This window comes from Sorex araneus, chromosome 2 (assembly GCF_027595985.1).
Source record: "Sorex araneus isolate mSorAra2 chromosome 2, mSorAra2.pri, whole genome shotgun sequence".
NCBI classification, from domain to species: Eukaryota; Metazoa; Chordata; class Mammalia; order Eulipotyphla; family Soricidae; genus Sorex; species Sorex araneus.
In genome coordinates, this window is record NC_073303.1 from 236,521,453 (window position 1) to 236,548,416 (window position 26,964).

At 63.8% G+C, this 26,964-nt stretch overlaps 1 protein-coding gene across 21 annotated transcripts in view; it reads right to left on the minus strand.

Moving 5' to 3' along the window:
• Positions 1 to 26,964, minus strand: part of PTPRS (protein tyrosine phosphatase receptor type S) — an 85,572-nt gene that overhangs the window by 29,479 nt on the left and 29,129 nt on the right. For 11 of the 21 annotated variants that reach the window (XM_055126028.1, XM_055126027.1, XM_055126026.1 and 8 more), the window contains exons 2-7: positions 25,209 to 25,396; positions 20,103 to 20,248; positions 19,539 to 19,680; positions 16,084 to 16,272; positions 11,216 to 11,326; positions 447 to 716 (exon numbers count right to left, since the gene is read on the minus strand). In XM_055126028.1, coding sequence (XP_054982003.1) covers positions 447 to 716; positions 11,216 to 11,326; positions 16,084 to 16,272; positions 19,539 to 19,680; positions 20,103 to 20,248; positions 25,209 to 25,299 — 949 coding nt within the window. In that variant the 5' untranslated portion in view covers positions 25,300 to 25,396. Of the gene's footprint in view, positions 1 to 446; positions 717 to 9,367; positions 9,380 to 11,215; positions 11,327 to 16,083; positions 16,273 to 19,538; positions 19,681 to 20,102; positions 20,249 to 25,208; positions 25,397 to 26,964 lie in introns of all 21 variants that reach the window. The other 10 variants (XM_055126025.1, XM_055126023.1, XM_055126035.1 and 7 more) reach the window with 1 other exon arrangement.

Genomic DNA, 26,964 nt, shown 5'->3' on the forward strand with positions numbered 1-26,964 from the left:
GATGCTCAGGGCTTACTCCTGGCAGGGCTCGGAGGGTTCTCTGGGGTGCCGGGGATTGAGCCTGGGTCGGCCTCATGCAAGGCAAATGCCTTAACCGCTGTCTTACAGCTCCGGCCCGCCCATTCCCCAGGAAGAATGTATCAGTAACCAATGCCAGCTTGACCACGGAAGGACTGAAGGCCACCCCGGGAACTGGCCTGCCCCTCCTGTGTTGGGGGAAACCAGAACTGGACAAGAGCCCCCTCCCCTCCCCACCATTTACATTTTTTGGGGGGGGGGTGAGGGTCACACTGGCAATGCTCAGGGCTGACTCCTGGCTCTGCACTCAGGAATCGCTCCTGGCGGTGCTCAGGGGGGCCCATTTGGGGTGCCGGGAAATGGAACCCGGGGTGGGTGCACGCGTGCCAGGCAGGCGCCCTCCCCCCAACCCAACCCTCCACACTTACATTTCACGGTGATCTGTGCCACGGCCTCGATGACCCCCAGACTGGACATGGCCACGCATGTGTAGTTGGCAGAGTCCTTGACGTCCGTGAGCTCCAGCACGTTCCTGCCCACGGGCATGTCGTCTTCGGGGGTCAGGTCCTCCGAGCCCTGCATCCACTTGACGTAGGGCATGGGCGAGCCCACGGCCACGCAAGTGATGTTCACGTTGCCCCCCGGCATGATCTCATGGCTCATGGGCAAGATGGAAAATCGAGGGGCCACGCGGCGGACTGGGGGGGCGGACAAGAGGCGGGGGCGGGGGGTCGAATGCGCAGGGCGACGAGGGAACGCAGGAGACAAGCAAGAAAAACGGGGGGGGATGGCGAAGGAGAAAGAAAAGGGGGGGAGGGAGAAAAAAAAGGGGGGAAACAATTTAAATATAAACTGGGCTCTGGCTCCCCCCCACCACATAATTTATTCTTTGTTTGTTCTTCCAAATGAAAAAGGAAACCAAAAGAAGAAACAAACCAAAAAATAATAATAATAGAGAAGAGCAAATTCCAACACAAAAGAAACCAAAAACTCCAAAGGAAGGTTACTTTCACAAACAAGAGAGAGAGAGAGATCGAGAGAGAATAATAATAATCATAATCATAATAATACTTAAAAATAAAAGAAACATGAATTTCTCCATATAGCAACAGGCTCCAGCAACCACAGGTCCTGGCCCCAGCACAGAGACAGACACAAAAATTTATCAGCTGTTTCTCATCTTTGACAGTTGTGGCTTTGGGGCGCAGCCCCCACCCCGCCCTCCCCGGGTACAGCCTCCCCGCTGCACAGGTCTGTGGGGGGGACTGTGTGGGGACCCTACAGGAGATCGGGGGTCCGGAGGCCGAGGGGGCGCCCCGGGACAAGGGACCCCCCTCCACCCAGCGCCCCGCCCACCCAGGGGCGACTCTCGTCCTCCCCCTGCCCCCCCCCACCAGCTTTGCCCTCGGCCCTCGAGGAAAAAAGATGAGAAACTCTAATGAAATTTTTGTGGTTTGGGGGTATAGAAACCCTTCTAAAGCTTCTGTCGGATCGGACAATTTCCATTGATAGTGCAGCTTCCAGAGTCACAAACAGCATGCAGAACGGGCTGGGGGTCGGGGGAGAGAGAGAGTGAGAGAGAGTGAGCGAGAGCTGGGGAGGAGAGGGAGACACTGGAAGGAGGAGGGAGGGAGAGGGTGGGAGAGGGCGCATGGAAAGGTGGGTCAGGGCTCCGGAAGGGCCCTGAGTGGGTCTGTAGGGCGGGGAGGGGAGAGGAGGGAGAGAGAGGAGAGAGAAGAAAGGAGAGAGAGACAGAGACAGAGAGAGAGGAGAGAGCGGGAGGGGGAGGGGGGCCACCTCAGTGCTGAGGACCGAGTCCAGCAAATGTGACACAGTGCGACCCGTCACATTGGCACATCCCCACCCTGGCAGAACCGTCCCGAGGATATTGATCATCATCAGAACAGGAAGAAGAAACGGGTGGGGTGGGGGAGGGGGCGGGGTTCGGGCATGTTCTGTGCGTTTGTGGGGGGCGCGGGTGCAGCCTTCCAGCCCGGCCTCGCAGGCGCAAAGGCAGCAGGATGCGTTTCGGGGGGCTCCATTTTCGGAAGTTTTGGCGGGGGGGGGGGGAGAGGAGGGGTGTCCCGGACTTGCCAGGAGACGCCCGTTTCTCACAGAGCCCAGGGCTGGGCAGGCGAGTTCTTGCCTAGAAGGGGTTCCCCACTTGCTGGCTCAGGTCTCGGGGCGCTGGCGGGGCGCAGGGGTCCCTCGCTGGGGAGTGTGGGCTCAAGTGGGCGTGGAGTCTTGTCTTGAGCACTGGAGACGAGGGGCCGGGGGAGCTCAGCGAGGCTCTAGAGGGGCCTTGACAGCTCATCTCTAAGTGGCGACTGGCGGTGATGCCCGCTGCTCCCTGCGGGGGGGAGGCTGCCTAGGTCCGCCCCCCAGTCTCATTTTCAGCTGGAAGCCCCACCTGCTGGCACCCCAATCCTGGGGGGTGGGGAGCATTACTGGGGGGGCACTGTGGGGGGACACTCTCAGCGGGGCTGATCACAGGAGAAGGGGCTGGTGGCCCTTCGGAAAAGGAGGCCCCACGAAAAGTCCAAATTCAAGCTGGAAACAGGATGGAACGGGGGAGGGGCAGGAGTGGCCCGACAAAAGGATGTGGGGTGAGGGGAGGCGGGGCAGGGAGAAACGAAGGCGGGGTGGGAGTGTCCATGCAGACAGGCAGACAGAGTGGGGGGTGAGAGTGAGATGGGGGGGCTTTCTGGCAGGGCTGGGTGGGAGGTGGGGGGCTTGGGGAGATCGGGGTGCAGCCAGCCAGTGGACACGGTCCAGGCTCGCTGCGGGCCGGCCATATCCATAGCAAGGCCCAGACCAGCTGGCTGCTGCGTTGTCATGGAAACGGAACAGGATGGTGAAGGTGGGGGGCGGGGGGGGTGCTAATCAATCAAGGCCATGAGTCCAAACCAGGAGAAATAAATGGGGGGGAGGGAAGAAGGAAAGAAAAAAAAAAGCGGCATGGAAAGGGGTGGGGTGGGGTGTAAAAAAAATACCAAAAACAAACAAAAAAACAAAACCAAAAATAAAAGGCCAATCCTCGGCGACAGAACGGAAGGTCCCACACGGAACGAGAACAAAAAGGAAAGGAACGCAAAAGACATGGGCGGGCGTCGGGCTGAAATCGGGGTCTGAAAGGAGGGGGCTGTGGCTTCCCCGGAGAGCTACCCCCCACCCCTGCCCTGGCAGAACACAGGGTCCAGCCCCCACCCCCCCTCGGGGTGAGCCAGCTCCCGGGGGGCGCCCTGATCTTCATGGAGGTCAGACACCCCCAAATGCTCCTCCGTGCAGGCAGGCCAAGTCCTCTGAGGGCGGGGAGGGTGGTCCCTGGTCTTCCTGGGGCCTCTGACCTGGGCTCAGGGCGGGCATGTGCTGGACACATCAGCAGACCAGCATCCCCACGCCTCGGATTCTCTCCCTGATGGGGTCTGGGCGCCCCACGGGCTGGGAGGCTCTCAGGACAGTGGGGCTGAAGGATGCGGGGGCTGGGGGAGGGCTGGGATCACAGCTCCGTGCCTTCTCAGGTTTTTCCTTTCCTCTTTGGGTCACACCCAGCGATGCTCCGGGGTAACCCCTGGCTCTGCACTCAGGAATCACTCCTGGAGGTACTGGGGGACCCTATGGGATGCCGGGGATTGAACCCAGGTCGGCCACGTGCAAGGCACATGCCCTCCCCGCTGTCCTATCGCTCCGGTCCCTGCTCGGCTTTTCAAAGTGGTGCCTCTACCCTCTGGGGGGCAGAGCCCCCACCTCCACGCCCAGCCTCATGCCCCCTGTGGGTCTGGCCTGGCGCCTGCCCCCACCCAGGGGCTTAGGAAATCTGAAACCACAGCGACAGCCCCTTCTAGAAGGTGCCCCATGCCGGGCGGGGCGCTGCATTGAGAACTCGCTTCATACTGCTCTAAGGGGGCCACACCTGGCGGGGCTGGGGGGGCCCCAAGGGGTGCCGGGGATCAAACCCAGGTAGGCAGCGTGAGAGGCAACAGCCTGGCCCGCTGGCCCCCCAATGTCTGTTCTGAGAGAGAGTCAGGCACGTGTCCGGCACCCTGGTGCGGGCTGGCCCCTGGGTCAGAGGCGCCTGCCGGCAGGCCCCCACACTCCTTAGGGCCCGCCCCACCTCGCTCTCTTCGGGGGTGCACTGGAGTCTGGGGCGTTTCCCGTCCGTGAGGCCCTGAGCCCAGGGGGGCTGGGGAGTCGGAGGGTCTCAGAAGATACCCCTGAGCCCCCAAGCCCCCCACTCCGCGCCCTCCCGGTGGCCCCGGGTGGGCGGCTGACACTGTGTTCTGCCCTGCCGGGCGTGCGGGGCCCCCCACCCCGCCCCCCCCTTCCCCATTCCACTCCCGGCTGCAAGCTTGAGGTACAGGTTAGAGTCAGGCGGGCACGGGGCCCTGGGGACGGAGCGGCCCCCCCGCGGGACCCCCGCCCCCAATTACCGACCTGAATGGCGGTTCCAGGCGGGTTATAGGGGGGACCGCACCCGCCTCGGTCGTCCGGGCGCTGCAGCTGGTTCGGCCTTTCCGGCTCTTCTCGCCACCGAGTGGCCGGAGGGGGGGGTGTCCCAGCATGGGGGGGGGGTGTCCCAGCATGGGGGTGGGGTGGGGGATTGGGAGGGGGGTGGTGGTGGTTGGGGGTTGTGGCAGGTTGGGGAGGGGGTGGGTCTCTTCAAACCCCGATTCACATGGAAAAACAACTCAAATAATAATAATAATAATAATAATAATAATAATAATTAAAAAAAAACAAAACCGGTCAAAGGAACAGGGGTGGGGGAGGATGGGGCCCGCCCCACCCCGCCAGCAGAAACTTAAAAAAAAAAAAATTAGAAAAGAAAAGAGGAGGAGGAGGAGGAGAGGGGGCTGGGAGGTGGAGGGTGGAGAAGGGGTGGGGGGGACAGCAGGGACGGGGGAACTCAAAAGTGGAGTGATCTGGTCGGAAGCGCGAGGTCAGGGGTCACGCAGCCCATGTGCCCGCCGCTCCCAGGTTCAGCAGAGCCGCAGCTCGGGGGAGGGGGGTGCGAGGCGGGGAGGGGGGCGGCTGGACATTTGGGGGTCAGAGAAGCGGCTGGCGGCTTCTCTGAACTCCAAAATGGGGAGGTGGATGGGGGGGGCGGGGGATCGGGAGAGACGCCCCCCACACCCCGCGGGCTGGGTTCCGCTTAGATTACACCTGTGTGAGGAGCACGGGAGGGGCGGCCAGGAGGCTAGGGCTGGGGCCAGCCTGGCCCGGGGGGACAGAGGGTCTCCCTCCCCCAGCAGGCCCCCTCGCTGCATCCTCCCTCCGCCCCGCTTCCGGGGGGCCCTAGGAGGCCCTGCACCTCATCTCAAGGGCTGTCCAGCTTCCCGGACACTCACGGATTCTTTTGAGCTGGACACTAAGGCTGCTCAGAGGCCACTCCTGGCTCTGCACTCAGGAATTACTCCTGGCGGGGCTCGGGGGACCCTCTGGGGTGCCAGGGATCGAACCCAGGGCGGCTGCGTGCCAGGCAACCGCCCTCCCCACTGTGCTATCGTCCCGCCTCTTTATTATTATTATTATTATTATTATTATTATTGTTATTATTTTTGGTTCTGGCAGAAACAGGGTGACAGATTGTGCCAGATCGAGTGCACCCCCTTGCCCCTCCATCTCTCTCCAGAGAGAGGTGCTGTTTTGTTTTGTTATTTTTTTTTCCTCCCTTCTTCCAGATGACAAGGTGTAATCTAATATTCTCCACACACGCACCCCTGCTCCCCCACCCGCCCCCCGCCCCGGGAACAGAGGAAGGAGTGATGCAGGGGTGAGGCAGGCAGCAGATGCGGGGTGTCGAGAGCTCAGTGTTCCTACAGACCCAGAGCCCCCCATACTGTCCCCGCCCCCCCCTCTCCCCTGGGGTGGAGGGTGGGATGAAGGGAGAGTTGGGACACGCCCCCTCACATCTTCCAGGGCCCTGTCAGCGGGGTGTGGGGGCAAGGGGGCAGGGGAGGCGGGGGAGGGATCAGCATACTGTAGGGACAGCGCCCCCAGCCCCCCATCTTTCCAGAGATGCCGTGACAGACCCGGTCCCTGGACCTAGCCCTGTTTGCTCGGGGCGGGGGGCCCTAATGGGGTGCCGGGGATCAAGCCCGGGTCGCCTGAGCACCAGGCCAGCGCCTTCCCCACTCCTGCCCAGGTTGGATTCTTTTTTTTTTTTTTTCTGAGGGGGGGAGGTGGGCGTGTGGTAAGCAAAGGGGGACACGGCAATCACACGCAACGTGGTTGGAGCAGCTTGGGTGGCTGCAGGTGGAGTCAGTGAGGCGAGGGGGGGGGTCCTAGAAATGGGGTGGGGGCATTTAAGACGCCCCCGCCCGACATCAGGTGCGGGGGGTCCTGGCTGCCTGTCGCAGCAGCCTTGGAACCTGTCACTGTTCGCTGACCCGTGCCCCCGAGCCCCGGGAGACCCCCACCTAGCGTGGCTTCCTCCCCGCTTGCTCCGGACCCCAGGACACAGCACGGACCCTGCAGGTGTGGGGGGCCAGTTCCTACTGGACTGGGTTCTGGGCACGGCGTGGCTGGACCTGGCGGGAAAGACCCTACCCCCACTTCGCCTACACCTTAAAGGCGCCACGTAGAAAAGGACCAGACAGGAATGGGGGGGGGGCGGCAGAGGGGCGATAAAACCGGGGAGCGGCTCCCCGAGATGCCTCCCGTGAGCCACACCGGGCAGTGTCCGCCCCCCGAGAGCAGAGGTAGCGATGGAGGAACCAGCGGCATTCAAAAAAAGGGGGGCCCTTCTTGCCCTGTCTCTCTCTTTTTATTCTTTCAATCGGGTCCTGTGGGCGTCACTGCAGGATCGGTCCCTGCCCAGGCCTCTCCGGACTCAGTTTGCGACACTCAGCCCAGCACCCAGGCTGGTTTTTTTTTTTTTTTTTTTTAAACATTGAAGCTCCCCTCTGACACAGGGGCCATGGAACTGCCCCCTGAGGACTGTCAGGGGAGACAATGGGAGAGATGGGGGGCTGCAGAGCTCAGGAGCCCCCCCAGAAATCGGAGGGAAGGGCCTCTCTGCCTCTTCCTGCTTGGACATTGCTTTCTCCTTGGTGCCAGACGGCCACGGAGGGCCACGGGGGGGCCACTGTCTCGGCTCTGTTCCCCATTCACGGGCCCCCACTAAGTTGGAGACGGTCGGGACAGACAGACACCCCCCTCATCTCAGGGGTGGATAATGGAACATCTCTCACGCCCCGTTACAAAGCATGGCGGGTGGGGGAGCCTGCTCGCTTGCTCGCTCGTAGACGCATGTGGCCTTGCGCTGAGCCACTGGGGTCACGGAGGAGGCAGAGGGGGGGGTCGCCCACCCCCCACCCTAGGCAGGCCGGACTGCCCTCAGCCGAATCTTGGCCAGAGAATGAGTAGGGAAAGCAAAGTAGATTTTCTTAGGGGTGTGTGTGTTTTTTTTCTATCTGGAGCAAGAATTGGGGGGGGCTCTCAAGGGATCAAGCTGCCTTTCCTGGGGGTGTGGGAGGGAGAGAGAAAATGGAAGGATGAATTTCTGAAGGTTTGCAGAGGAGAGGGAAGAGGGAAAGGGGGGTAGAGAGAGAGAGAGAGAGAGAGAGAGAGAGAGAGAGAGAGAGAGAGAGAGAGAGAGAGAGAGAGGTGGGGAGAGGGAGAGAGGGAGGGGGAGAGAGGGAGGGGGAGAGAGGGGGAGAGAGTGGGGTCCAAGGCCCTCCTGATTGTTTTATTCCCACAGTTCTGATGCTCAGGTTCACAGAGAGTGACCGGACGGTGACGCCTGGGATGGGACAGGGTGTGTGTGGGGGGCACAGCCAGCATCACCCCCAAGGCAGAGGTGGGGGCTGTGTGGCCTCCCCAGGCAGTGCCACACGTGGGCCCGGCCACAGAACCTCACCGGGCCAGCTATCAGCACCAGGCGTGGTCCAGACGCCCAGCACCCACCCTTTGAGGGCGGGGGGGACACCACGTGGTTCATTCTAAGGGGCGGGGGTCACTTTCCGTCCCCGCTGGGGCCGCTCTCAATGGATAAGACCTGGCCGTCCTGGGGCCGACAGCACAGCAGGGAGGGTATTTGCCTTGCACGCGGCCCCGGGTTCGATCCCTGCCATCCTGCAGAGTCCCCGAGCACCACCAGGAGGAATTCCTGCAGGCAGAGCCAAGAGGAACCCCTGAGCATCGCTGGGAATGCCCCTTCCGCGGGGCCGAGGGGTCAGGAGGATGGACACAGGCTCCCTCGGGTTCCCTTCCGGGGAGGCCCCAGCTCTGGATTAAAGGGGGTGGGTTGCTCCCCATGAGGGTGGAAAGATGAGGGGGGCTCTCCCTGCAGCCCCCGCCCTATCTCCTGGAGTCCGGCAGTCACTTTCTGCTCCCCTGCACCCCAGCTGTGGCCCCCCCGCTCCCTCTCCTGGGAGGGCGGCTGAGACAGGAACACTGGCTTGGAAATCACAGAGGCGCCCGAGCAGCAGCACGAAGCTCAGGCCGGGAAGGAGCAGACGGCAAGCGCAGAGACAAAGCACGGACGCCAACACGCAGGGGCGGCCGGGACAGAGAAGGGGTGCTGGGGGGCAGGGGCGGGTGGGGGGGGCCAGGGGAGAAAAAGGAAATAAAACCCCACAGCTCCCAGTCCTGAGGGCTGGGGGGTTTGGTTTTTTTTTCCTTCCCTTCCCCCCCACCGAAAACCAAATCAAAATGGTCATAATCATCAAATCATAAGGAAAAGAAAAGAAAGAAAGCAAAGAAAACGAACAGGGGTAGGAGGAGGAGGCGGAGCTGGGGGGAGGGGAGGCGGGAGGTGGGGGGACGACACACGCTCCAACAGAAGGCGCCGGGGAGCCACCAACACCAGACAAAAAGTGGCATGCAGGGAAGCGGGCACATTCCCCCAGCATGCACCAGGCCGAGTCACCATGACGACGAGAGCAAAACCTCAGCAACACCATCCACGGGATGCAGGAGCGAGCACCGTGCAAGCATCACAAGTGCGGCCGGCCCTGGGCTGGGCGCGGCTCACAGAGATTCGTGTCTGTCTGGGTTTCTGTATCGGGTTTTTTTTGGGGGGGTTGGGGAGCTTTGGTTTTTCGTGGCTCGCGCTTGGGTGTGTGTGTGTCTGTGTGCGTGCGAGTGCGTGCGTGTGTGTGTCTGTGTGTTTTGGGATGTTGCTCATTCGTCCCATTTTCCATGGACTCATAGGGGTTTGGGCCCCATTTATTCAAATTTTTTAAATTCCTTTTTGGGGGGGTGGACCGGGGCCGTGTGTGCGAGTGTGTGTGTGTGTGCATATGTGTGTGTGTGTGTGTGTGTGTGTGCTCGCGCGCATGTGTTCCACCTCTCAGAATGTAAAAATGTGGGTCAAGAAAGTAAAAAAGAAAAAAAACACACCAACCTTCTCGAAGCTCTGAGGGATGTAAAGGGGGTTGATGCAGAACACAATGACATGGGGAAGAGAGAAAAAATAGGGGAGATAGAGAGTAAAAAGAGGCCTTCCCACGGGCGCACGCTACGATCGTCTTTTTTTTTTTTCCTTTAAATTTTTTTCCTTTTTTTTCCTCCTTTTTCTCCTTTCCTTTCCGCTTATACCGAAAACAACAAGAAGAACAACAACAACGAAAAAAAAAAATCGGGAAATTAAAAAACTCGAAAAAAAACCAACAGCAACCGGCACCGTCTCCCGGACCGCGAAAGCTTCCCGCGCTTCTGTCTCAATCCTCCGCCTTCAAAACGGAACACATGGGAGCCGCCAGGGCCCCCCACTTTCCCCGCACCCTCTCCCTCCCCCCACCCCGGCCAGGGCTGGGAGGCTGGACATGACCCCAGCCACTCACAAAAAAAAAAAAGGTTCATGCCAGGGGGCATGGCAGCAGGGGTGGAAGGCCCCCCTCACACCTGTTAAAATGTGAGGCACATAAGGACCCCCCAACTCCCAGGTGCGCCCCCTACTTTGCTCTGAGCCCCGCCCCTGGTATCTAGGCCCTGCCCCTTAGTCACTATGCCCCGCCCCTGGCCTCTAGGCCCCACCTCTGGCCTCCAGGCCCCGCCCCTGGCCTCTAGACCCCGCCCCTGGCTTCTAGGCCCCGCCCCTGGCCTCTAGGCTGGATTCACAAACCACCAGCCCGGCCGGAGACAGAGAAAGGGCAGTTTCCAGGGGACCCCGTTGATGGGGTCTCGGGGACTAACCAGGAGTGCCGGGGCGGCCACGGCAGGATGGGTGACCCCTACCCACCCCGCACCCCGTCTCCCTGGGGGGCCCCCTACCCCCCACCCCCCACGCCTCCTTCCCTTCTTCCTCCTTGGAGCTGAGATGCCAATGGCCAGGTGCCCATTGGGGAATCTGGGGGAAATGTGAGGAAACACTCTGCCCTCCCACCAGGGTTGGGGAGGGGTGTCGAAGAGGGAAACCGAGGCCCAGAGACAGCGCTGGGGGGGGCACCACAGCCCATGTGCAGGGGGAGGGGATATCTCGGCCATAGGTGGGCTCGGAGGCCCCGTGGGGGACCTGAGGGACTCCTGGCAGGGGATCCCCAGAACCATGGCGGGGTGCAGGGTGCCAGGACATGGATCCAGCACGGCCCCTGCGGCCTGAGGGGCAACCAAGGGGGCATGGAGCCCCGGGGCCCCGCGTCTGCTCTGTCGCCCGCCCCCAACAGCCCCGCACCCTGGCGACGTCTAGCCAAGTCCCGTTCTGGGGGTACACAAGGAGCAGCCAGCCAGCGCCGGGCTCGGGGCAGCCCCGGGGGGAGTGCCCAAAGTCTTACAGAGAGAGGGTGGCCAGAAGGGCGGGCAGGGGAGTGGGGGGAGCTACAAGGCCACAGAATCCGGAGGCAGCAAAGGGAGGACGGAACACCGGGGGGGGGGCAGGGGGGTGGAAGGGGGGCGGCACGGCACAAACACAGCACAGAAGCTGACGATGGGCGGGCGCAGGGGGCCGAGGCCTGCAGGCTCCCCCAGCCCTGGCAGCCCTGCCCCAGCCCCTCCCCCACGCCCCATCTCCAGCTCCCCTTGTCCTATGGCCTTGGGGGGGTGGTCAGGCTAAGCTGCCCCATTGCAAACAGGCAGGAAAACTGAGGTCCAAAGAGGGACCTGGCCCCGGGTCTGCACCCCCCCTCCCTACTGCCCTCCCTACTGGGGTCCCCAGCAGATGGGGGAGCCGGGAGGCCGGGGTTGAGAGCGGGGAGGGGCCGGGCGGGATCCCTGCCGACCGTCCGTCTGTCCGTCCGGGGCCGCCGGTCCCTACCTCGCACGTAGAGGTTGGCGGGCGAGGAGTAGCGGACGCCGGCGCTGTTGGTGGCCACACACTCATACTTGCCCTGGTCCGTCTCCTCGCTGCTCTCAATCTGCAGGGCCCCTGCGGGGGACAGGGGTGGGGGAGAGTGAGGGGCGGCCCCGGCTCCCACCTCTGCCGCCGGGCGGAGGAGCGAACGGGCCCAGAAGCCCCTGCGCGGCTCACTGAACGCCCCCCGGGCCGCACCCCTGCCCTGGGCTGGCCCGAGCTGGCCCGCATCCACGCGCCCTGCCCACAGCGGGGTGCCCTGCCCGAGGCGGGACCGGCCCTTCTGCGTGAGCCAATCTGGGGGCACTGAGGTGGGGGGAGTCGGTCTGCAGGGATGCGTGCCCAGCCCCCCTCCACCCACCCCCAGGCAGCTGGGCGCGATGTAGGAGGGCGGCCCAGAGACGCTGGGGCCTCGGGAGCCACAGCCGGTCACTCACGGGCCACTCAGCCCAGGCCTGGGCCCGTCTGGGCGGGCTGCGGGGATGGGGCGCGGGCGCGCAGGGCCTCAACCAGACGGGATTCACCGTCCTGTTCCCATTACTGATTTTTGCTGTTTTCCGTGTTTGTGTTTGTTTGCGGCCCACGCCCGGCGGCGCTCGGGGACCCTCTGGGATGGCAGGGATCGAACCCGGGGCGGCCGCGTGCCAGGCCAGATGCCCTCCCCGCTGCCCTGGCACCCCCGCCTGCTTGTTTTCAAAACCCCAGTCCTGGATCCAGCCCCCATGCCCAGGAGCCCTCTGGCAAGACCCCATCAGCGAGGCTGCCAGGAGATGCCAGGTGAAGAACCCCCGATGTCCGCGGGCAAAGCTCAGACGCCCACATGAGATGGCTCTCGCGGGGTCGGGGCAGCGAGCAGAAACTAAATCAAAGGGTCCTGCAGCCGATGCTCCCCAAAACCCCGGCATCGAATCCCGGAGCTCGGGGCCCAGAAGCAAATACAGATGATGGGTGGCCCCGCCCGGCCCTGGCAACTGGGCGCTTCCAGGGCGGACGCGTGAAGGGCACCTCCCAGGAACCTGGGGGCCCTCGAGCTGCGATCGTCCCCCTCGGGACGGCTGAGCAACCTCCCCTCCGCCCCGTCGGCAGGGAGCCCCTTTCTGGTACAGGCGTCTTGGGTCCCGGCTCGCGGTTCTCAGGGGAGAGAGCAGAGTGAAGACAAACCGGGCCCAGATGGGGCACGGCCGGGCCAAGGCACGGGTGAGGAGCCCCAGCACCTGGCGGGACGGGAGTCCCCAAGCAGGCCCTCGGGCCAGCTGGCCACCCACCTTATGAGGGATGGGGAAGGCGCTGGCCTAGCACGCGGCCCACCGGACCCGGGCTTGATTGCTGGCATCCCCCAGGGTCCCCTGGGCCCGCCAGGAGTAATTCCTGAGCACAGAGCTGGGAGGAAGCCCGGAGCACTGCTGCGTGTGGCTCAAAATGGTCAAAAAACAAAACAGAAGATAAGGACCAAATTCAAGTAGGTTTGAATCCCATGCCAGCTCCCCCGGCCCCTCCCAGCCTCCTGCAGGATGTGAGGGACAGGGGTCCTCGGCACCACGGCAGCTGGTCCCTGGGCTCCAGGCTTCTGGAGATGTAGGCAGGCCGGCATTACCATGGAGGCTCAGAGACGGTAGGCAAAGCACCACACGTCACACAGCATTTCCAGGTAAAGTCAAGAGAAAACTAGCTCCCCCCACCTGTTACCTCCAAAGCTTATCCTATTGTGTTTTGTTTTTTGGGGGAGACACCCCCAGCAATGCTCAGGGCTTACTCCTGGCTCTACAATCAGGAATCACTCCTGGTGGTGCTTGGGGAACCTATGGAGTGCCAGGGATCGAACCAGGCCCACCCGAGTGCAAGGAAGTGCCCTCCCCACTGTCCTATCGCTCCATCCCCTGGCTTACTCTATTGTATCTCCAGGGAGGAGAGCTGGCTTTTGAGTCTCTCTTCCGTTCCCTGTCTGTCTCTGACTGACTCTGTCTCCCTCTCTGTTCCTCTCTTTCCCCTTTGACTGATCTTTCTCATAAAGATCTAGTGAGCTCGGCGCGCCCATTTTACAGACGGAAAAACTGAGACTGTGGGCTCTGCAGCCTCAGCTGAAGATCAGACACGTAACCCTGCCCCATCCCCAAAGAGGCATGAAATCAAGGCGCGTCCCCTCCCTGCAAACAGGAAACCTGGGAACGGCCCCCACCCCCAACCATGGACAGCAACATGGACAGAGACTGGACAGACACTGGGTGGGAGGCGTGTGGGCGGGGCTGGGGCTGTGGGTGCGGGGGGCCGTGGGCATCGAGACAGCGCCCAGTGGGTGGCGGGGCAGGAAGCGCGCCTCTTACCTCGGATCGGAGTGCTTTCTGCAAGAGAAGCAGAGAAAATGAGGTGAACGTCAGGAGGCAAGCCGGGGGGCCGGGGGGCCCCAAGGAGGCATGGATCAGGCCCATCCACTCTGCCCCCGATGCGTGCGTGTGTGCGGGTCCTGGGGGGGCGTGGCTAAGCCAGCCCTGGACCCCCCACCAGCAGCTCTCAGCCGTTGGGAGATGGGGGAGGCTCTGCGGAGCCAGGTGCAGCGGGGGGACGTGCCAGTCAGGAGGGCTTCCTGTAGGAGGTGGCACTAGGAGTCCAGGTGCCCCAGGGAGCTGGAAGGCCTGGCCTGGCCCTGTAGGCTGCTGGCCTTTTGGGTTGAGGGACAGAGGGAAGGACAGAGGGGGGGGCAGAGGGACAGAGGAGTGGAGGGACAGAGGGAGGGAGGTCCGTCCACCCTGGGCTCTCGTGCATCTTTCCAACTGTGGAGGGACCAGGAGGGACCCGGAGTCTTGTTAGAGGCGGGGGGAGAGGTTAGTGCCCGGGCTGGGGTGGGGGGGTGGGCATTAATGAAGCCACAGGGGAGGCGTCACAGACAGGCCAGGGGCGGGGAACAGGGAGGGGCCGAGACAGGACCCAGTGTCGCTGCCCCTCTGGGGCTTCCAAATGGGAACGAGGAAAGAGCTACGGGGGTGCCTGGCCCTGGAGGAGACGGGCGGCATCCGGGGACCCCTCCTGGCTGGGCAGGGCAAGGCTGAGAGGAGCGGCTCGGCGTCCCTGTGCCCCTTTGGTCTGGGGGCTGCACCTGGCAGTGCTCAGGCTCACTCCTGCGGGGCTCGGGGGACCCTGTGGGGCGCTGGGGCTCGAGCCTGGTCAGCCGCGTGCAAGGCGGACGCCCTCCCCTCTGTGCTGTCGCTCCGGCCTCTCTGTGTCCATTTGATTGCGGGACACAGTGAGGCCCATGGCTGGTCCCCTACAGAGCCAGAGCGGGGAAGTCCCAACCCCCACGTTCCGGCCCCACGTAGGGGCCCACACCTACATGGGTGAACTCTGGGGAGACTGGCACCGTGCAGCCCGCTCAGCCTGACAGACCGAAGGAGCCAGGAGTTGGGTGTCTCTGGCTGTGCCATGCGGGCCTTGGATACACTGGGCGTGGCGGGCCTGAAGTGGGGGCACCTGATTTGGGGGTTTTGTTTTGGGCTCACACCTGGCAGTGCCCAGGAATCACTCCTGGCGGGGCTTGGGGGACCCTATGGGATGCCGGGGTTCGAACCCAGGTCAGCGGCAGCTAAGGAGCCCTCCCCACTGCGCTATGACTCGGGCCCCTGGGGCAGGAGGCTGGGCCTCGGGTCACCCCCACTCTGGGCTCTGGCCTGCCAGGGACCTGGGAGCTGCCTGATTTTTTTTCCTCTTTCCCGTTTGGGTCCCTCGCTGCAGACCCTGGCCCAGTGCCCGGCGGGGGATGGGCGGGCAGGTGGGCGGGTGGGTGGGGCATTAGTAAACATGCCCCGTGGTCAGGTCTGAGTTACATCATGGAGCCTGTTAGTGTGCAGGGAAGGAACCGGGGAGGGGGTGGCTGTGGCGGGGAGGCGGGAACAGACCAGACGGGGCGTTAGTCGTGGACGTGGTGAAGAAATGAGACTTACCAAAGGTTTCTGAGCGTTTACGACAAAGGGAGGGCCAAGAAAAGAGAAGAAGGAGCATTAACATGGGGGGGGTCACCCCTGGGGGCGGGGCCAGATCGGCCTGGGGTATCGGGGAGAGGGGACCCCACAGTCGTGGGCCGGGACTGCCCGCAGTGGGTCCTCCTGAGGGAGAGGCGACGGAGCAGCCACACTTTATGGGGGCCGCGAGTGTTCCCCAGCTGAGGCCCCCGAACCCGGGGCAAGGCGGAAGGGGCGGGGCTCACTGCTTCTCCCACTGGAGGGTCTTTCTCCAGACAGGGGGCCAGGGCCTTCTGCTGAGGGGGCAGAGAAATCAGAGGAAGGTTTCAACCACATGTTGTGCACATACATGTGTGTCTGTGTGTGCACGTGACTATGTACATGCATGTAGGTGTCATGTGTCCAGGTATGCACGCACACATGTGCTGCGTGTACTCTGTGTGCGTGCGTGTGTACTCAGCCCTGGCATGTGTATCTGACCTGAGGATTTGGGGTGTGGGTGGGGGGACATGCTTTGCCTGGGGAGAGGGGCCCGCGGGGGTGGAGGGCAGCGCAGCCCGGACACACGAAGAGGACATGACAAGGGACAGCCGACACGAGGCACACACAGACAGCCCCCCGCCCCGTACGGACCCTCACCAGCCCCAACTCGGCGAGCAAACCCGGCCCCCCGCCGCACCGCCCCTCGAGCGCTCTACACCTCCAGGCGCGCAGCTCCGCCTCGCCCCCAAAAACCTCCATCGGAGACCCCTCCCGAGCCTCCCCTCTCCCCAGCCCGTCCCCCGCCCCGCCCGGTCGCACCCCTCCGCCCCGCCCCAGCGCACGCCTGGCACGTTGGGGCCCACGTGGGGGCGCACGCCAGCCGCCCCGCCCCGCCCTCACCTGACCGCAGCTGCTTGATGCGGCCGTTGCTGGCCCCCGGGTCCACGGGCAGGAAGTCCTTGAACCAGGTGATCTCGGGGTCGGGGTTGCCGCTGGCCGCGCAGAGCATGGTGGCCGTGCGCGTGCGCTCCACCACCTTCAGCTGCGGGCCCATGTCGATGTTGGGGAAGCCAGCGGGCAGCTGGTCCTCTGCGGAGGGGGGCCGGCGAGGGCTTAGGTCTCCCCCAGGGCCGAGGGACCCCCCACCGTCCTGAGCTCCGGGGGAGTGAGCTGCTCTCAGGGCAGGGCCCGACTTCTCACGGGGGGGAGGGGGGATTCTGCTGCCAGGGACACGGGGGGGGGGGGGATATTTGTGGTGATCAGCACTGGGTGGGGGTCTTGGGGAATTCCACTTATTGCAGAGGTGGGGGGCCCCCTCCGCCCCCCTCATAGCAGAGGTGACCGAGGGCCTAACCACCCACGGCTGTACCCAGCGTTGCCTGCAGGCGGCGTAGTCCCAGCTCTGTCGGAGGGCCCACCCCCACTCCCACCCTGGTGTAAGTGGGTTTGTTTTTTTTTTTTTCTTTTTGGGTCACACCCGGCGATGCTCAGGGGTTACTCCTGGCTCTGCACTCAGAAATCACTCCTGGCGGTGCTCAGGGGACCCTATGGGATGGTAGGGATTGAACCCACGTCGGCTGCGTGCAAATGCCCTACCGGCTGTGTTATCGCTCAGGCCTGTGTTTGCTTTTTGTTTTGGGGGCCACACTCGGCCGGTGCTCCGGGCTTGCTCCTGCCTCTGGGCTCAGCGATCATGCCTGGTGGGCCCTATGGGGTGCGACCCTGGGGGTACGCCGGGGACGGCACACGCCTGCTGCGCCTCTGTCCCCTCTCTGCTTCTCCAGTGCAGGCTCCAGCTCCCCAGGCTGAGCCAGCCCTCGGCTTGTTTCAGTCAATAAAGTTTTATTGGCACACGGCCCACTGCCTCCCCTGGGGGCTGCCGAGGCCAGAGCAGAGAAGCCACCCCCCAGACACCTGGCTTTGAAGGCACATATGCGCTCTGGTGTTTCAGAGAAGGGGGCGCTTGTGGGCCTCCTCCAAACCAGACTGGGGAGGGAGTGCACTGCGGGGACCAGTCTGGGATGGTTCTCAGTCTCTGGTGGGGGGCTGGCTAGCGCCAGCAGACAAACACACAGACAGACAAACCCCAGGGGCCCCAGCAGGCAGGGCCGGGGTGGTCCCTGGGGCTGACGCAGGTGTCGGCCTGCAGGGGGCGCTCGCTCGAACCTCTGCCGCCCGCCCAACCACAGGGGCCACATGTCCACGCGGGAACGCATCCTGCGTGTCCCCAGCCCTCCCGGCGTCCCTGTGGGCGCGCGTGGGTGGCGAGCAGGCTGGCAGGCGCGAGAGCTCCTAATTAAACAAAAATGTTCCTGGCGGTTCCACATTGTGCCGGATTCCTCGGGAGTTTAATTAAAACAACAGCCAGGGAGGCGTGAGCGGGGAGCACAATCAGATGGCGGAGGGGGGCAGGGAGGGAGGGAGGGAGGCGGGGAGCACGGTGGCAGCCGGGAGAGGGGGCAGGAAGGGGCAGGGGCGACACTCCCTGCTCCAGGGTGGGCTGGCCGCCCAGCTCCTGCCCCTAGGCCCCCCTGAGACCAAGGCAGCCGAGGGAGCCGGGTGGGGGGCTGGGCCGTTCCGGAGGCCAGCGCAGGGGGGCTAATAGATTCACAGTTTTTCCTTTTAAGTCTCTGCGCTGGCAGAGGCGGCTGAGAGGGGGCAGCACCCAGCCGGCCGGTCTGTACCCCGCGGGGAAACGTCAGGCCAAAATATCTGCAGCCCTGGGAGGCTGGGTGGGCCTGGCCTGAGAGACCCCCCCAATCCTGCCCTGGCCCCGGCCCCGCCCCAAGAGGCTGACCACTAGGAGAAGCCACGGGCTGGAGAGCTCAGAGGGACGGAGAGAGCAGAGCGGGGAGGGCACTGGCCTTGCAGGAGGCACCCCGTCAGGTCCCCAGAGCACTGCCCACCAGGCGTGATCCCTGAGCACAGAGCCCGGAGTAAGCCCTGGGCATCACCAAGTGTGACCCCCCCCTACACCAAAAATAAATAAATTTAAAAAACACATAAAACCGAAAGCCATGGTTGTAGGCACCAGCCTCTCCCGTGCAGGCGTGAGGCCCGGGGCTGGATCCCCACGGCCACCCACACGCACCAGCCCCAGCCCCGGCTGCTCTTCGGGGCCCAGCGCACGGCCAGGCACGAGCACGCACTGCGACTCAAGGGCCCAGTTCCCAGTGGGGCTGGGACAAATAAGGCACCTAAGGCCAGAGACACCCCCACCCCCGCACGGTGGGCACCAGGACCAACAGCATGTGAAGCCACACGAGAAGAGCAGCGGGGCTGGAGCGACAGGACAGCGGGGAGGGCGTTTGCCTTGCACGTGGCCAACCCGGGTTCAATTCCCAGCCTCCCATAGGGTCCCCTGAGCACCGCCAGGGTAATTCCTGAGCGAAGAGCCAGGAGTGACCCCTGTGCATCACCGGGTGTGACCCAAAAAGCAAATAAAAAAGCAGCGAGCAAAGTCTTGAGAATTTCTCAGGTGATGGGGGGGCAGGAGGTTAGTGCAGTGGTTAGTGCACGTCGCCGAGCACAGGCCTGGCTGGGTATCACTGGGGTGGGCCCCTGGGCCCCCCTCAGCACCGGGCATCACCCTCCCCCCAAAGTGAGCATTACAAAGGAGCATTCTGAGCTTGCCCCTGGGTGAGTCACAGACCAAGATCCTTGAGCCAAGAGCCCCCGCGTGACCTGACCAGAGTTTGCCCGTGGAGGGTGGGGGCGGGGGCGGGAGACCAATGCGCAGGAGCCACTGCTGGCGGCCGGCTGCGGCTCGCATGTCAGAATGGATCGCAGTGAGGAGTGGGTGGGGAGGGGAGCGCAGGGGCCGGCCTGGGCGGACTCCCAGCCTGGCACATGGCTGCCCCCTTGCTACCCTGCTTCCCCTAGTGACCTCCAGAGCTGGAGAGCAGCAGGGGGCAGCTCAGAGAGGCTGGTTCACTTGCCCAAGGTCAGACAGCATGGCAGTGGGCACTGAACGTGCTGCCACTTAACATCCTCTCTGGGGGCAGGATGGGTGGGGGGGATCAGGAGCAAGGAGCTGACAGGGAGGGGTGGGGGGCGGGGGCAGGGGGGACACATAATCCCTCTGGTAATCTGAGACAGGAAGAGAATTCCTATGGAAGGAAACAAATGCAGAGGCAGGAGAACCAGCCCCAGCACCCCCCACCCCCACAAAAGCTCCTGGATCCAGCTGGACCTGAAGCTGTCTGCCAGGATTATTTTCATCCTGCTCATGTGCAGCTTAACGACACGTCCCTTCACAAGGAGGGGCGCCCCAACAGTCTTTCCCGCTCCAGCCCGGGTGTGGGGTGCGTGGGATTATCCAGGGCCAAGGGCCACGGGGGCGGGGAGGCGAGTACCTCGCAGCACGGTGAGCTTGGCGTGCACGGTGATCTCCCCGACCGCGTTCTGGGCCACACACTCGTACACGTTCTCATCCCGAGGCGTGCGGAGCGGCTGGATCCGCAGCACGGCCCCCGCACTCTCGTCGAACTCGATGGTCTGCCAGGGGGCGGGGGGCAGAGGGTGAGGCTGGGGTCCCTGGGAGTGGAGCTGGGGGGCAGGGCAGGCTGGAGGGGTGAGTTCAAGGGGAGCAGGTGCATGTGTGTGTGGGGATATAGTGACTCATTTGCACACCTGGGGTGTGGGGGCATGTGTAGGCTTGGGGGTCGAGGACATGGGCAGAGCTGATCATCTGCATAAGCCCCCGAGGGGAGGGGAGGGAAAGGGAGACACCCCCCCTCAGGTGACAGTGTCGAGCAGGGCAGAGCTCAGAGAGGGCAAGAGTTGACCTGCGGCCACACAGCACAGAGGTGCGTGGGCCTGGGGCCAGGGCACGGGCCCGGCTGTCCCTTTCTGCCACGACGCGTCGGGGCTGCATGGCTGGGCGGGCCCCGTGGTGGGCGCGGATGGCCCTGACTTACCTCGAAGCGCTGAGAGTTGACCTTCTTGCCCTTCTTGTTCCAGGTCACCCGTGGCTTGGGCTCACCTGTGGCCTGACACACAAAGGAGGCCACGCCCCCCGACACCCCGATCTGGTCCCTGGGCTCCTTCACAAACCTGGGGGGCTCTGGGGACAGAGGCAGGAAGAGGGGGAGAGCTGGGGGGTGGGCAGAACCCCCTGAGGGCCACATAAGCCAGAAGGCAGCATTCACACATGTGAGCACACACACATACACACGCACACAAATGAGTACACACACACGCTCCCTTGGGGACGGGCCCCAGCCCAGGCCTCTAATGGGACGCGGGCGTCACCCGCAGTGCCAAACCCAAAAGTCTCTGGTCTGGCTTGCTTGGGGGCCATATCTGGCAGTGCTCACAGATCACTCCATGCGGTGCGGCTCAGGGGACCCTGTGGGGTGCTGGGGACCGAGTCCCGGTCAGTTCTGAGGCTCCAGTCCCAGGCTCTGATTGGGAGTGCACGGAGATGAGGATCATTGGGACAGAGCGACAGGACCACAGGGAGGGTGCGTGCCTTGCATGCAGCTGACCCGGGTTCGATCTCCGGCACCCCAGAGGATCCCCTGACCCCGCTAGGTGTGACACAAAACCAAAAAAAAAAATTTAAAAAGGGAACCGATTGCTCTAGTTTGCTGGTGTACCAGGGAGGGAAACCGAGGCAGCACTAGGGAGCCGGGTCTGGCCTGACAGCCCTTGAACCTGAAGCTCACGTCTCAAGGTCTAGAGGGAGGTGACGGGGGTTCCCAGGGCCCCAAAGGCTCCGGCCGAGGCACTTCCTGGGCACCCGAAGTGTAGGTGGCATCCGGGCAGAACAGCTGACGGCCCCAGCCTCGGGAGAATCTCGGCCGGGCAGCGTGGCCACACCTGCCCCAGCCCACGCGGCCGGCCAGCAGCGGCCCCGGGCAGCCTCTGCGCCCACATCCTCTGCCCAGCACAGATGCCCTGTGACGGTGCCCCCCGGAACTGTCGGAGAGATGGCACAGCGGGGAGGGCGTTTGCCTTGCACACTGCCGACCTGGGTTCGAGGCCCAGCACCCCATAGGGTCCCCTGAGCACTGCTGGGAGTAAGTCCTGAACATCGCCGGGTGTGACCCAACACCAAAAAGAAATAAAAAAAAGTCTGCGGTGTTGGAGATATCCCCTCAACACCCCGCCACCCCCACCCTGCCCCCACGAACTAGCCCGGCAGCTCCACTGCGGGATTCCCCGAGACCTTCACCGACCCCCCCTTCCTCTTTAGGAGGGCTCCGCAGGGGGCCCTGTATCGGGGCTCGCCCCTGGCCGGGATGGGGGACCCTATGGGGTGCCAGGGAGCAAACTGCCCTCCCAGCTGTGCAGCCCCCTCCACAAGTACTTCTGAAATGTTTGACACCTTTGCCACAGGACTCACAGGTTGCAACTTACTTACAAGGTGTTGGGAGGGGAGAGAGAACAAACTAGCTACTGCTGAAAAGGCCCCACGGTACAAGAGGGGGAGGCTCCTGGGTGGAATACTATGTAGCTGCAAAAAAGACAAGGCCGGGCGGAAGCCACCGCACAGAGGGAAGGGCACTGGCCTTGCTGCAGCCTACCCGGGTTTGCTCCCTGCACCTCACAGGGTCCTCCAAGCCCCTTCAGGAGGGATCCGCGAGTCAGCCTGGGCACCGCCAGGTGTGGCCCCAAGGGCTGCTTTCTTGGTGGAACTGGTCACCATTCAGGGCCCGGTGGGTCCAGGGAGTCCTCAGTGCACTCCCGGCCAGCCCGGGGCTGCATCCATCAGGCCTGTCAGGAGGTTCTTCTCTGACTCTAAAAGGTGCATAAGGGTCACAGGTCTGAATGTCCCTGCCAGAAAAGGGGGCGGACCTGTGGCCAGCTTTATGGCTGTGTTTTGTGTTGCTTTGTGGGGAAGGGGACACACCAGGCTCAGGTTTTACCCCCCCCCCCCGTGATGTGCTCATCGAGCACTCCTGACGGGACTGGGGGGGGTGAGATGTGCATGGAACCTGCAAGCTGTGCTCACGGAGCCCAGGGCTGGGCCTGTCCCTCCCCCTTCTCCCCCTCCACGGGTCACGTGCTGGGTCCCTGGCCAAGGACACAGAGAAAAGTCCCAGTGGCCGGTCAGGAATGTGGCTTCTGGGAAATTGTCCACGCCGCCCTCTGGGGAAACTGCCGAAAGGGGACGCCCCCTCCCGCCTGCCCACCCACTGTCAGGGCCAGGGCCAGGCGCAGAGCCTCCTTGTAGGGGCGGCCCCTGTCCCCCCTCCCCAGCCAGCACCCCCCAGGCTGGCCCTCAGGGCATCCCCGAAGGGACTGAATATGGGGGGGTAATGCATGAGCCCTGGGGCTGCCTGCAAACCCACTGCCCCCACTTCCTGCCTCTCCAGGTCCAGTGAGAAAGAGAGAAAAGAGAGGAAGGGAGGGAGGGAGGGAAGAAAGGGGGGGAGAGAAAGACAGAGAAGGAAAGAGAGAGGGAGGGGGAGGGAAAGAGTGAGGGCGAGAGAGACAGAGATGGAGAGAGACCATCTCTTTAAGGGTCCCTCCTGGGGGGGCTCGTGTGCCCCCTCCCTGCATAAAATGATGCGTAACTGTGTTGAGATCTCTTGTTTTTTCCCCTTTTCTAGCCCTTCCCAGCCTATTTTTCCCTTCTCTTCTGAAATTTTCTTCAGGTCCCAGAAGCCCCCCCGCCCCTCAGCCCCCCCCCTCGCCCTGTCCATCTCTCTGGCCCGAGAGAGCCACAGAATCTTTTGTGGGGAACAGGCCACACCCAGCAGTGCTCAGGGCTGGCGGGGCTTGGGGACCCTATGGGATGCGGGACGGAACCCAGGCTGGCCGTGTGTAAGGCCATGGGGGGGTGGAGGTAAGGGGGGGCCCTCGACTGGGAAGTGGTTCTCCAGCCTCGCCACACCCTGCACGGCAGCGGGGGGGCACTTCCCCCAGCTATCTGCCTCCCTCCCCTCTTCTCGGCCACCACAGGGACCCCCGTCCAAGACAGACGGCAGGAGAGAGAGAGACAGGGTCCTGCCGCTGGGGGGGCCGGGGGAGCCCCCCTTTCTGGAAAGAGACCAACGGTCAGAAGGGGCCAAGCCGTGTGAAGGGCCGGGCAGGATTCCAGCCCTCTTCCCGGCCAGAGACACGGTCCCGCCCCGGCCCCCTTGGCTACCCCCCCCCAGGTCCTGGGGAAGCACCAGCTGTTTTTGAGCACGGTCAGACAGGGCTGCCCGAGGGAGCAGTGCTCAGCGGGGGCTGGGGAGTTCGGGGTTCGAGTCCAGCCCAGGAACCACAGGACAAGTGACACCAAGCGATTGAGGCTCTGGAGGGAGCGAACCTGCCCCTTCCCCCTCCCCCACGGGGGAGCCATGGAACAGCGGGGAGGGCGCTGGCCTTGTATGTGACTGACCCGATCCCCAGCATCCCATCCGGTCCCTGGAGCACCACCAGGAATGATCCCTGAGCACAGAGCCAGGAGTCAGCCCTGAGCATCGCTGCAGGTGGCCCCCAAGCCAACACCAAAATAAACAAATGCCAGGTGCTGACAAGGGGGGCGTCTCATGGCTTCGTTGCCCACCCAAACTGCCAGTCGGCCCTGCCCACAGTGGACACCAGAGGGCGCCACGAGCTGAGTCAGAGCCTTCTCTACCTCAGCTCACAGCCCCGCCTCCCGGTTCCAGCCCTCATCCACATCCTGAGAGCCCCCCTACCTGCTCCGTGTCCTCCCTGACCTGCCTCCTTCCTCGGATCCAGCCCTACAGGCCCCCCTTCCTGTTCGGCCCACATCCAGTCCTGCCCCAGGACCTTTGCACAGGCTGAACCCACTGACCTGGGACACAGCTCTGTCCCCAGACTCCCACGGAATGCTCTTGGCAACTCAAGGTCTCTGCTCAGAGGCCATCTCCACACAGGGACATCGGATTCCAGCAGCCCCACCCCCCACCTCGGCCCTCACGTGGCCAACTCCCCTTCCTCCCTCCCTCTCTCTCTTCCATTTTTTTGTTTGCGGCCATGCCCAGCATTGCTCAAGGCTGATTCCTGGCTCTGTGCTCTCAGGGGACCCTGTGGGATGCTGGGGATCGAACCCAGGTCAGACATGTGCAGGGCCAGTGTCCTCCCTGCTGTCCTGTCGCTCCAGCCCCCTGTTCCACCAACTCCTGACAGGCTTGACCCGCACACTAAGCATCTCACATTCTCGCAGTAGATTAACAGCTCTGGGGGTGTGTCCGTGTGTCTGTGTGTGTCCGCGTGTCTGTGTTGTTTCTGTGCGTGTCTATGTGTGTCTATGTGTGTTTCTGTTTATCTGTGTCTGTCCATGTGTGTATATGTGTATGTCTGCCCATGTGTGAATGTGTGTCTGTGTGTCTGTGTGTGTATGTGTCTGTGTGTCTGTGCTGTTTCTGTGCGTGTCTATATGTGTCTGTGTGTGCTTCTGTTTGTGTGTATTTCCATGTGTGTGTGTCTGTGTATGTTTGTGTCTGTGTGTGTCTGTGTGTCAGTGTGTCGTGTGTCCATGTGTCTGTGTTGTTTCTGTGTGTCTGTGTGTGTTTATCTGTGTGTCTGTCCATATGCGTGCGTCTGCGTATGTCTGCCCGTGTCTGTGTGCGTGTTTCAGCCCCCACTGTCCCTCGGACACGTGTGCAGACCGTAGGGACTGCACACGGACGCAGGAGGTGCGTGGCGGGCCTGAGCCCCCCGCAGACCCCACGGGCAGGGCCGAGCTCTGATTGGGACTCACTGCACTGGCCACTGGGCCCTGGCTGGAGGGGGCCGCTCAGGAGGGGCGGCCAGGGCAGGGGAGTGAGGGAGAGAGCAGGGCCGGGCGTGGGCACGGCGGGGAGGGTGCCGGCCTTGCACCCCCTCGCCCCCGGAGCTGTCTCTCCAGCACCCACGGGCGCTGACACTCAGCAAGTCGAGGCCTTCTTAGGGAGGGAGCGGCCTTCGCGGGGCGAGTGACCGGGCTGAGCCTCACCCCCCCACGGGACAGGCCCTTAGTGCCGCCCCTGCCATGTCCCTCGGCACCCCGAGGCCCAGGTGCCCCCTCTCACACCACACGCCTCCACGCACACCTGGGCCCCCTCCCCCACCCAGCCTCTTACCTTCTGCCGTGCAGCCTCCAACCAGCAGGACCATGAGGAGGCCCACGGGGCCGACCACAGAGGCCGTGCCCGTGCCCCAGACAGGCGCCATCCTGGGCAGCGGCCTGTCGCCTCCTCCCTGGAGGGGGGGCGGACCCCCCCGGTCCCTTCCCAAGAGGCCTGGCGCCGAGTGTCAAACAGGGCAGCGTCTGCAGAACAAGAGAAGGGGGCGGGAGGGGGAGCCCTCTGTGAGTTGAGAAACCTAGGAGGACTGCCTGGAGAAGGTGGCAAGGAGGAGGGGCGGAAGCGAGATGGGCACGTGGCAGACAGAGGGGACGGGAAGAAAGGGTGGGTGCCTTGTGCGGGTGGGCAGCAAGACAGCACTCCGGGGGGGCGGGAAGTGGGCCCTGCCCTGACACCAACCCCAGCCTTGATCTTCCATTTCCCGAAGGGGCTGGGCGAAGCAGTTGAGAGCCCCTAAGGGAAGCTGAGCCCCCGCCAGGCCCAACCCTCGGCTCCCTGGGCGCCGGCACCCCCGGCTGTCCCCTCTGTGACCAGCTCCCAGCTCACTGCGGCTGGACCCCACGGCCCAGCGCCACCCAGAGGCGGGCCTCTCTGCTCTCAGGGCGTCCCCAAGGGGCGGCCGCCCAGCCCAGTGGGTGTTGGAATGCCGGGGAGGGCCGGGGGAGGAGGGGGCGGGGGGGGGTGGGGAGGCAGAGAGGACTCTGGTTATTTGCTTGAAGATTTCCAGGGCTGGAGCAATGAGACAGCGGGGAGGGCGTTTGCCGTGCACGCGGCCAACCCAGGTTCGATCCCCGGCATCCCACAGGGTCCCCTGAGCACCATCGCCAGGAGTGATTCCTGAGTGCAGAGCCAGGAGGAACCCCCAAGCACTGCTGGAAGGGGCTCACACCCCAAAATAGAGTCAAAGGGAAAAAGAGCTGGGGGGGCCCTTCTCCAGTCTCCACTGGCCCTGGAGCCGGGAGGGGGACCCCTGCCCCCAGGTCATGCCCTGGGCGGCGTCCGGGCGTGGCCAGAGACAGAGGGAACATAATGACGGGGCAGCCCCTATGATTCCAGCGCCCAGAATACCCGCTGTGGTCACCGCGCCCAGCCCAGCGTGGCCCCGAGGGATGGCAGGGCGCAGAGAGGTCAGGCCGGGTCACGGCCTGGGTGGGGGCCAGGGAAGCCGGAAGGGGGGGCGGTGCAGAGCCCCTCCTGCAACATGCGACTGGACCGGACCCAGCGCTGGCCGGCACGTAATTGGGTCCAGATGCGCGGCCCGGCAGACAGGACCCAGCAAACCCAGACCCTCAGATGGCCGGAGCAGCGGCCACCCTGGGCAGGGGACTAAAATGCACATCCACCGGCCCGGGGACAGTAGTGCAGCAGGGAGGGCGCTTGCCCCGCATGCGGCTGACTCAGGCTCGATCCCCGGCACCCCAGGGGCCCCCCACCGCCCCCTCCCACCCCAGCCCACCAGATCCCTGAGTGCAGAGCCAGGAGCCCGCCCTGAGCAGCGCCGGGCGGGGCCGAAAACACAAACCTCAGGACTGGGCCGGCCAGGCGAACGCTGCAGGCCAAGCCCAGGCCTGGCGTGCGGGTTCAGGGTCCCCTGGCACCTCCCAGGGCAACCAAGCATCAGCCGTGACCCCCAAGCCACGACCCCCAGGAGCTCCCAGCTCAGCCCTCACACCCGCTCACAGTCAACACAGTCAGACACGGAGACGCACCGCGACACCCCACGTGGGGCCCCGGGGGCCGGGCGGGACCCTCC